The sequence below is a fragment of the Bubalus kerabau genome, chromosome 1 (genome assembly GCF_029407905.1).
Source record: "Bubalus kerabau isolate K-KA32 ecotype Philippines breed swamp buffalo chromosome 1, PCC_UOA_SB_1v2, whole genome shotgun sequence".
Lineage (NCBI taxonomy): Eukaryota > Metazoa > Chordata > Mammalia > Artiodactyla > Bovidae > Bubalus > Bubalus kerabau.
The window spans coordinates 34,214,995-34,226,224 of record NC_073624.1 but is presented as its reverse complement, the minus strand read 5'-3'; the positions used below and the strand labels follow the sequence as shown (position 1 = coordinate 34,226,224).

The following is an 11,230-nucleotide window of genomic DNA, read 5'->3' as shown; positions in this document are numbered from 1 at the left end:
AAGGCAAACTGAAACCGCTCCTCTATCCGTCTCTGCTGCTGCCCGGTCTCTCCTGGCCCTTTGGAAACGCGGCGCTGGCAGCCGGGAAGGTAACGGCCCGCGGAGAGGTTAGGAGCTGCACCTGCGGTCCGCCCTTGACCTGTAGGCCGGTTTCCTCTCTGGAAGCCGCTGAGCTCCAACTCACAGCCCACGCTCGCTGGATGATGCGGAGCTCCACCAGTTTCCCTGCCCTCCGCTTCCTCGAAGTCCGTCCCGCCTCTCACCTGCTCTCAGCCAATTTCGCATCTCCTCTGCGAGGTGGGCCGAGCGCCGAGCAATCGATGCCTCCTCCTCCGCCCCGGGAGCCGCCATTTTGGGGGAGGAGAAAGACTAGTAGGGGCGGCAGCGGCTCAACGGGATGTCGACTGGCTTCTGCTTCTCTTGCCAGCGCTGTGGAGCTCGGGCAGAAGCCTCCATAGGGGCCACTCCTCCGCCTGCCTCTCCGGAATGAGGCCTAAGTTCCCGCACCGGAAGGCCCCCTTTCTCCTCCAAGAGTAAGTAGCACCAGGCGGCGCAGCGCGCCCCCGCGCGCCCTCCTCTGTCAGTTACCCCGCGCGTCCCCGCGGCCGCGCGCCGTTCCCCGCGCGCTCCCACCCCTCCCCCTCCCCCTCCCAGGCTGGGCGCTCGGCGCAGACTCGCTTGTTTGTGTCTGCAGGAGCCCAAGAAGAGGCCGAAGCCGAGACGATGCCTGGGAAGCTGAAGGTGAAAATCGTGGCCGGGCGCCATTTACCAGTGATGGACCGAGCTAGTGACCTGACTGATGCCTTCGTGGAGGTTGGTGCAAGGTCCTGCCCCTCCAAACCCAGGGAGCGCCAAGCCCTGTGAAGGATCCTAGCCACCTTGCCTGCAGTCCCTCAGCCCGTTCCCCGCCCACTGGCCTGCCGGGTGCGGTGCTTAGCCAGCCCTCCCTGGAGAGCTGACTGCTGAGACTGCAGCCCATGTAATGGGTGCACGGCTTGCAGGCGTCAGCGGCACGCTCAGCCGCGAGGGAAGGCTGTTACTGCTCTGTCTGCAGGGGTGACCCTGATGTCAGGACTCCTCTAACAGGCCACCCGCCAGTCAGGAGATCGCAAGGCGTGGCCAGGCGGCCACTGAAACACACACACACACACCCACATCCACCCTTCTCTGGGGGGAGGGTACCTGGTTTTTTAATGTTAGAGTGATGGAGATATTTAAGAATATAGATACAGTCTGTTATGGACACGGGAGAGCTGCAAGGCGATCTCCTCTTTAACATAGTGATTTCTGAATCATCAGTGCAAGTTCTGAAACCCAAGTGCAACACTTTTCTGCTCTTGTATAGACTGGTAGGTCTGATGAGCTGTTTCAGGGTAATTTAGTGCCTTGAGGTAGGAAGCCAATTAAGTGCCATGGGTTTAAATTGCAAAATTGCTTTTTAAATCTAATGATTAGTTTAAAACTCATGCAAATTAGCACAGGCCTGGGGCGCGGAAAGTAATAATCCAGAGTCTGAAAGAAGCCTAGTAATACTGTAATAAAAAATTGTCAGGACGAGCCAGAGCATTAGAACAGTAATTGTTTGGGCTATTAATGCTTCGAGTTGATAGATACATGATAATATACAGCCTGATTCCATCTCAATATAAAATACTGTTCACGGTCCCTAAAGATTCTCTAACTCAGTCAAATATTGACACAAACATTGACATTCTTAGTCTCAACTTCATTTTTATTTGAGAAACAGTTACTGAGTATGTTCTTGGGCCAGATGATAAGTCATGGGGTTGCACAGATTGCAATAGCATAGTCTTTGCTCTCAGGTGTATCAGAGACTGACCTGCACAGTTTAGGTTAATAAATAGTAGCTAACATGTGTTGAGTCTTGTTATTGCCAGGTCTGTGCTAAGTATTTTTCAATTCTTAGTCTTTATATCTTCAATTTTAGTCTGGGTCTTTATATCGGACTTCCCTGCTAGCTCAGGCCGTAAAGAAGCTGCATGCAGTGCAGGAGACCTGGATTTGATCCTTGCGTTGGGAAGATCCCCTGGAGAAGGGAATGGCTATCCTCTCCAGTATACTTGCCTGGAGGATTCCACAGACAGAGGAGCCTGGAGGGCTACAGTCCATGGGTTCGAAGAGTTGGACACGAGTGCAGGACTAACACAAAACCTAGCCTTTATATCAGTCCTACTATTGTGTTATTTCCCATTTACAGTGGAAGTACTGGAAGGACACAACAGATTGGTTAGTTTTAATAACATATGGACTTTTGTTTCCAAGCAATATGTACATATAATCGATTAAAACATATCTGAAAAGAATTATGATACCTGAGAAATGCTATGAAGACTTGCTGGTACAAAGGAACCTGGCAAGTTCAGGAGCCAGGGGAATATGTTCTGAGATAACATTTGCATTGTCAACCTGTATTGACTGTTTTTACAATTAAAAATGCTTTACAACTTGAAAAAAGCCTAGGAACAGTAAATAATTTGCCAGAGGTAACTTAACCTTGTAATTCTCCATAGCCTTGTGGTCTGTTAATCCACTGTGCTCATACTGCCTTTCCAGACAAGATGATGGGTGTTTTCTGTAGACTCTGGAAACTTAATTCTGTCTCTGAAGGTTGAGGGGTCTTCCTAAAAAAGAGATATCGGAGCTGGGCTTTGTAGAATACCCAGAATTTTCCAGGCAGAGTGGAAAGGCGCAGAACATCAAAGGCGCCGAGTGGAATACGTGGTGTGTGAGGAGACCAATTTGGTTTGTGATGTGCTTGGTGTCAGAAGGGATATGTGGGTAGTGGAGCTTTGAGGGGTTAAAGCTAGAAAGGTAGGTTTGCGCCAACCTCATTTTCTGTATTAAAGGCATTTTCCTTTATTTTTTGAGTATAAGGTAGTTTGGGGAAGTTTTTCAAGCAGAAATGAAATAAGATCATTTTTGTATTAGGTTGTTTCTTTCTAGAATGACTTGAATGGTGATGTTATTGATAGACTGGATAGATGAGAGACGAGGCAAGGAGATCAGTTGAGAAGGTGGTAAAATTATCCAGACAATGTGTGCATGTTTAGATGATAGTAGGAATGAATTAAGGGAGAAAGATTTGAGGGACATTTCTGAGGTAACATTCTCAGGCCTTGGTAACAAATGGTGTTTGCTGGAGAGGGAGGAGTTGGATTTAATGGTGACTCATTCATTCCTTCTTTCAACAAATAGTTACTGAGTGTCTGCTGTTTGCCAAGCCTTGTGGTAGTCACCGATCTAGCCGATGCATATGTGATAGTGAATAAAATATTCTTGGTTCCTGTTTTTATGGACTGTATATTTTGGTGGGAGAACCAGATGTTAAAAAGTAAAGGAAACTTAAATTTATAATTAGAAATAGTGGTGAGAGTCATGAAAGAAAAGTGATAGAGAATCTCAGGGGGTTTACCCTCACTGTTCACCTGAAATTATCACGACATTGTTAATCGGCTGTATGCCAATCCAAAATAAAAGGTTTAAAAAAAATTAAATACCATGTACTTGTACCCTTTTAGAAGTAGTAGACTGTTAAAATTTAATTTTGCATAGCCACTGTCCTGGAGTAAAAAAATAAATATATGCAGATACACTTTTCTAATTGTTAGTAACTATTAAAAAAGAAGAAGAATCTCTGGAACTTTAGGTTGGATTATCAAGGGAGGCCCCCGAGAAAGTGCCAGCTAGCCACAGACCTGCTGGATGAGAAGGAATAGCTGCTTGGTGGTGATGGTGGTGTGTGTGTGTGTGTAGCGGAGAGGCTGGAGGAGAAGGAAGCCTCCGCAGAGGGAAGATCCTGAGGATTTGCTTATTTCAGGAAGTGAGGGAAGAGATGTGTGCTGGCAAGTAGTAAGGGAAGGAGTGAGTGCTGTGAAATAACACTGGACAGTTAATCAGGGAGCCGATTGTGCAGGATCCTAGAGGCCATGACTGAAGTTTGGTTTTGATTCTCAGTTCAGTGGGAAGCACTTATTAAGATGAGTATTTCTGTTACTGTCTAGAGAATGGACTGCAGAGGGGAAAGAGCAAAAGCAGTTAACTAGTTACGAGATTTCATAATAGTTCAAAAAAGAGATCGTGAGGGTCAAGGTGATGGTTTTGGTAATAGAAGTGGATGGATTCCAGATTCACTTAGAAAGTAGAGAGTAGAGGACTTGGTAGGTTGGAGTGGGGGCCAGGGAAAGGGAGATGTAGAGATGATTCCTAGCCTTCTGGTGTTACTGGAGTAACTTTCTCAGTCTCCATGGGGTTCAGAGAGATTGACTGAGTGGGTTGAGCATCAGCTTCCATTTGGGCATGTTCAGTTTGAAGTGTCTTTGGGTCCTTTAATTGGAGTTATTTAGGAGAAAAGGTTGGATTTGTGAGTATGGTGTTCTGAAGAGAGGTATGAGTTAAAAATAAGCTCCCACAGTCCAGTACTTCTCAACTCGGTGAGACCCAATCTCGCATTTATATAGCAGGTATTTTGGAATCTTCCCTTTACTATCTTTACATGCTTACAGTTCTAAAGAATCAATATAATGCTCTAACTGTAATATGATACAGAAATAAAAGTATTTTATAATATGTATTTTAATATGGGCATACTTGTTAATGACCATAGTAGAAGACATGAAGTAGTCAGATTGAGTCCATGATATTTATTGGGGCTTTGTATATATCAGATACTGTACTGGCTATAGTACAGCATGCAAGGATAGAGCAGTGAGCAAAACAATGTCTGTAGTCATGGAACTTAGGTTTTAGTGGGAGGAGAGAGTTAATCAGGAAAGTTGTTAAGAGAGAAACTATGCAAGGTGGTGAGAAGTGCCCCATGTGGAGAAAATAAAGCAGGGATTCAGGATAGCAAATACCTCACCTCCATGTACAATCTCCTGAACACGGCTGCTCCTCGCACAGAGTGAGACAGTTGTGTAGTGCTGGCATCTCAGATGGGCCTTCACGGCCATAGGTGATCTGGGTTTCCAAAATAGTCAGCTCATGGGAAAAAAGTTGTCCACTAATTTTTACAATGGTCATATTTCTTGACAATTATGTATATTAAAGTGAGTGTGTATTTAAACCACACTACAATACTTATATTTGTAAAACTGAGTTAGGTTCTAGGTAGGTTTTTGACCCATCTGGCCATCTGATCTACGGACATTTGATAGTCATGACATGGGACAAGTCTTCATTGTTGGGGACTGTCTCTTGAATTGCAGGACATCTAGCATCTCTGAGCTTCTTCGCTTAATAATACTACTGTTTGTCCCAAAAATACCCGGTGGCAATTTTTAAAGTTCCATTAGAAGTTGGTTCTGTCCCTTTTGCAAACCACTGACTAAGGGGGAGAGAAGAGGGAGCAAGAAGAAGGATGGATCCTTGAACAAATTTGACATTAAGAATCTATTAGAAGTTGAGGATTGTGGAAAGGAAACATACTGTCAGCCAGTGATTTTAGGAGAGAATCAAGAAAGTAATGTCTCAGGCGGCATTGACACTCGGAAGGAGTGACAAGGCCGGAAACCCATACTGTAGAAAAGTAAGTACACAGAAGGGCTTTGCAGGTGGTGCTAGTGGTAAAGAACCCACCTGCCAAGACGGCAGACATAATAAGAGACCCAAGTTCGATCCCTGGGTTGGGAAGAGCCCGTGGAGGAGGGCATGGCAACCCACTCCATGGGAGAACCCCATGGACAGAGGAGCCTGGTGGGCTACGGTCCATAGGGTCACAAAGAGCTGGACACAACTGAAGCGACTTAGCACACACGCACTGTACACAGGAATAAGGAAGTAGGGTGGCATGAATAGGCAACTGTTTCAAGAAATAAGGCTGTGAGGGGAGAGGAGAAATAGTGTGATATTGAGGGGGTATGCAGCTTTTAATACTTAAAAAATAAATTAGAAGATATTAGAACATATTTGTGTGCTAATAGGAATAATCCAGCAGAAAGGGAAAGATTAATGCAGAAAAAAGGGGATAATGAAGGATTACAGTATAATAAAGGGATACATTGTATGGGGTGGACTCTAAGTACTGTATGAACGCATAGGAAAGGAGCATAATGAAGTCTGGGCTGGTGATAAGAAGCCTTTGTGCTGGACTGGAAGGATGGTAACATCTCCACAGGCAGAGAGGAAAAGGGAGCATTTTTTGGATGAATAGGACAAACTTGATAAAAGCAAAAGGAGGGGATAGAGCACATGTAATTGAAGAGAGGGTTCTTGTTGAATAGAACTGGGAAATAAAATTTGGCTGAGAAAAGGGGATACAGGCCCCCCGGTGGCTCAGATGGATACAGATTACCAAGTGGTCTGAAAAGGAGGGGGAGAAGTCTGTACGGTGGATGCTCTCTTAACCAGTTTCTACCAGCTGACTCATTACGGTCTCCAGTGCTCTACGTTTCTACCATAAACACATTTTTGAATACCTCGTATCATTAGATTCTGCTCCAGTGTGCCTGTTTCTCCCATCAGTTCTGATATATTACTAAGAGGCAGTTGTGTTTATTTATGCCCTACCCTATTTATGCCAACTCCATTTGTTACTGTTATTTGTTTAAACCTCATACAAATCAGTGATTTAAGTGGGATGATGAAGTTGATAATGCTGTGTAAAGATTTATGGATACACTTGCTAAAAATTACTCCTGAATTAGATGAAGATTTTAAAATGAGTATTCTCTATCCATAGTTTTTTACCAGCAATTTTAAGTCTACTGCATGAAAAAAAAAAATTATTTGTTTATATGGCTGCACCAGATCTTTAGCTATGGCATGTGCAATCTAGGTCCCTGACCAGGGGTCGAACCTGGGCCCCCTGCATAGGGAGTGCAGAGTCTTAGCCACTGGACTACCAGGGAAGTCGCTCTACCACATTATAAGGAAATCCAAACTGGCAAACACAGATGATACATTATGAGTGTTGTTTACGCAAAAAAGATGCCACAGAACTATCAGCAGTGGATCCTTACTCAAAGATAAGGCCTTTAGTCTGAAGATAAAAGATAGAGAAATGAATATTTGTTTGCCTGTTTTATTTGAAAATGTTTACTGCTTGTATCATTTTTAATTATTATCTGATCTAACCAAATTATTTGACTGACTGAGTAACTCAGATATTGGTCCTGGTTGTATTGGTTGAGGGAATTTCTGCTATATATGATGTGAGGCTTTCAGGAAGCCAATGAAGACCAAGTAGTATTTAAAGATGATTATTAAATGGGAATCTCCAGGATGAATGGGATGGAATCTGTACAAGGGAAGTATTAATCAAAATATATCCCAGTATTAATGTGCATGTTACAAACTGTTCTGCTAAACTACATTATCATTTTGTGTTTACCCAGGAGCCTTTGAAGGAACTGGGAGAGGAAAAGAAATTAATAGTTAATGAGCATCTTCTACCAGACATTTTGCTAGGTCTCTACATGCATTATCCTGATTAATGCTTACAGCAACTCCTCTTTTCAGAGGAGGAAGCAGCTTTAAATAACAGGTTAAATAACTTTCTCAAGGTAATTTAGCTTATGAGTGGGGAAAGAGAATGCCTTTACCTTACCAGGGAATCTCGTTAAAATCCCTGATGTTCTTTAGCTAAATGGTGAGGCATTCATTTAATTGCTGAGTAATAAAATCTCCTTTGAATTAAATAAGACCAAATGAACTCTGATTCTTCTTTAGTAGGTGGGGAATTACCGCAATGTTGGCAGAGTACCTGCTCTAGCCTTTCTCTTCTAAAATCTTTTGTTGGTTTAGAGTAGTATGGGGACTATTAGATTTTTACTGTAGATGAAATGGAGAGTTGACCATCCCTACCCCCCCCAAAAAAAAGCACATTATGGCACTACACGGTAGTGGGACAGAACGTAAGAGGGTGCCAAAATCATAACTTAGGGTATGGCAGTTGAGCCAAAACCCTTGGGTACATTTGGCTTTTGAATGGTGTTGAATGGTATTATGAATCCTAGTGATATTTTACTTCAAATAAAGTAGTTTTTAGGTAAATTAAAAAATAAATATTTCTTTGATGTTTTGAATATTGAAATGTAATAAACATTAAAGAAGTAGTAAGCAGGTTTCTTCTGAGGGGTCTTTTTCCTCATTTCATTTCTTTTACATTTGTAGTTTAAAAGTGAAAAGATAGTTACACAGTAATACAGTTGGCCCTTCACTCCCTGGGGTCTGCTTCCTTGGAGTCAACCACCTGCAGGTAGAAAATATTTGGAAAAAAAAAATTCCAGAAAGTTCCAAAAAGCAACAGTTGAATTTTTGTGTGTGTGGCAGCTATTTACATAGTATGGGCTTCCCAGGTGGCATTAGCAGTAAAGAACCTACCTGCTAATGCAGGAGACATGAGACAAGGGTAGGGTTGAATCCCTGGGTTGGGAAGATCTGCTGGAGAAGGGGATGGCAACCCAATAGTCTTGCCTTGAGAATCCAATGGACAGAGGAGCCTGGCAAGCTATAGTCTAGAGAGTCACAGAGAGACAGGACTGAAGTGACTTAGCATATACACATGTTGTATTTACAGCTATTTACATAGCATTTTGGAGAAGGAAGTGGCAACCCACTCCAGTATTCTTGCCTGGAGAATTCCTTGGACAGAGGAGCCCGGTGGGCCACAGTCCATAGGGTCGCAAAGAGGACAGGGCTGAAGTGACTTAGCACAGGGCTTCAGCCGTGTCCTCTTTGCGACCCTCTGGACTAGAGATGATTTAAAGTGTACAGGAAATTATGTGCAGATACTGTACCATTTTATATAAGGGACCTGAGCATCCACAGATTTGGATATCTGGGGGTTGGGCGAGGGGTAGGGAGGAGTCCTGGAACCAATACCTGGGTACTGAGAGACAACTGAGCACGAATAACTCCTGTTACAAAAGATTCAGATACTCAGATGTAAACTTGAAAGCCCCATACTTCTTGCAACACTGTACTGTATTATCTGCTCCCTTATTAGTTCCTTCTTCAGAGATCATTGCTGTCTCTTTTTTGGCATATATCTGTCTACTCCTCCCTCTAAAAAAAAGCAACTTTTACATATCATATATTTCTTGTTTTTTTCATATTCCCCTCCCAGCATATATAGTTAACTCCGTTCTTTAGTAGGGAGTGTGTGATTTAGTCCCTTTCTTGTTCTCACTAGGTTTTTGTGTATTTTTTGGAGGAGGAGCCACATGTGAAAGTACTACTTGAGGATAAATTCCTGGACGTGAATCCAGAGTTCTGTAATTTGACTCTAAACAGAGTTTTTGCCATTTGAATTTATTTTTATTTTTGATGTTTTTGACTTTTAAAATAGCCCATTTGAAAAATAGGTAATATGCATGCATGTCAAAATTCCAGCAGGTACAAAATGAGTCAGCCTCTCATTGCCTCTCCTTCAACTGATCTGTTTTGTTCTGTTCAGTGGCCTCCGTTAACATTTGTTGTATGTCCTTCCAGAAATAATGTGTGCACATATAGGCATATGTCATACGCCTTATGACATTTTGTCATTTTTTTCCTCCACAAAGAATGCCATACACATTGCCCTGCAGTAGAGATGTATCATAGACATTGTTCCTTTAAAAAAATTTTTAAATTCAAATTATTTTGGCTGCACTGGGCTCTTTAGTTCAGCACACAGACTTCTCTGCTTGCAGCACATGGGCTTAGTTGTGGTATGTGGGATTTTAGTTCCCCAACCAGGGATCAAACCTGGGCCTTTAGACATTGTTCTGTACTAGTGTTTGGAGAACGGCTTCATTTTTCTCTTTAGCACTGCATCATGCAGCTTTCCCATACTTGATGTAGCCAGTTCCCAATTGATGGACATCTAGGTTACTTCCAATCATTTGCCACCATCATGCTGCTTGTATATGTCATTGTGCATCTCTGTATGAATGTCAAGGGTATGGGCGTTTAACATTTTGATAAATGTTGTCAGATTGCACTTTGTGAAGATTGTTCAAAGTTGCACTTCCAGCAACAAGAGTGAGTATGAAACACTCACACTGTTTTTTCAGACTTCTTGACCTCTGCCAACCCAAGTAGTCAACATGTTGGTTTAGCTTTTCATCTTTTGATATATTAAAAAGACATCTACGTTTCCATTTCTTTGAATTTCCTATTTTCAGTTGGTTTATTGATCTTTTTCTTACTGCTTTGTAGGAACTTATTAGAAATCAAGGAAATTAGCTGTTTGTGACACGTCTGGCAAATCCTTTTTCTCAGTTTCTTATTTATCATAGTCCTTACCATGCCTGATGGAGTAGGAAATGGCAACCCACTTCAGTATTCTTGCCTGGAAAATTCCATGAACAGAGGAGCCTGGCTGGCTACAGTTCATGGGATCGCAAAGAGTGGGACACGACTGAGCAACTAAACGCACTCACCATGCAAGAACTTACTATTTTTGTGTAATTTCTTAAACTTTTTCTACCCTCTGATGCAACTACCTAGGTACAAAATGGTGGGTATCATCCCTGATAATTCAAATTGTGTGATAAAATGTACATAAGATAATGACTATAGTTTTGGGTATTTTGCTTTTAGAATATTTTCTGGACTGATTAAACATTAATGTCTGCCAGTATTGTAATACCAAAAGTAGGATTTTAAGTCAGGGAGGAAAGGAGATTTCATGGGTAATCTGACAGAACCAGCATTTCCTAAGTATCTACAATGTGCAAAATTCTTTATTGGGTATTGGGATAAACCTTTAGTGAATTTTGAGGGTGGGAGATACATACTGGTGAAAACTGATATAACTGGGAAAGAGCTTGGCAAGATCAAATTTAGGAAAGATGAGACAGTCTAGGAAGTAGTTTCTTATCTGTTTTGCTCTTAAGCTTCCTGACTGCTTCTCAAGTCCAGTCTGAGGTTTCACAATCTCCATTCTTTGTTAGAAACGTCCCAGGGATTTAGCCTGCTTTCCATCTTCTTCATTTCCTTATTTACTTTTTCTTTTTGATTTAGTGCCTGCCAAGACTGACGTTGAAACCAGATAGACTCCCCATCCAACCCCTTTTATTGTCCCCTGATGTAGGAACATAAAACCCTTAATGACCATAGTTATTGCTGATCACTGATGCTGGGAGGGATTGGAGGCAGGAGGAGAAGGGGACGACAGAGGATGAGATGGCTGGATGGCATCACCGACTCGATGCACATGAGTCTGAGTGAACTCCGGGAGTTGGTGATGGACAGGGAGGCCTGGTGTTCTGCGATTCATGGGGTCACA

At 42.6% G+C, this 11,230-nt stretch overlaps 1 protein-coding gene and 1 non-coding gene across 11 annotated transcripts in view; one reads left to right on the top strand and one right to left on the bottom strand.

The window, feature by feature from the left end:
• Positions 1–345: 345 nt before the first annotated feature.
• Positions 346–11,230, top strand: part of C2CD5 (C2 calcium dependent domain containing 5) — a 96,540-nt gene continuing 85,655 nt past the window's right edge. For all 10 annotated transcript variants that reach the window (XM_055571842.1, XM_055571833.1, XM_055571825.1 and 7 more), the window contains exons 1-2: positions 346–533; positions 695–813. In XM_055571842.1, coding sequence (XP_055427817.1) covers positions 724–813 — 90 coding nt within the window. In that variant the 5' untranslated portion in view covers positions 346–533; positions 695–723. The remainder of the gene's footprint in view (positions 534–694; positions 814–11,230) is intronic.
• On the bottom strand, positions 6,794–6,866 carry TRNAG-CCC (transfer RNA glycine (anticodon CCC)). Its single transcript has one exon. It is a non-coding gene; the product is annotated as a tRNA-Gly (tRNA).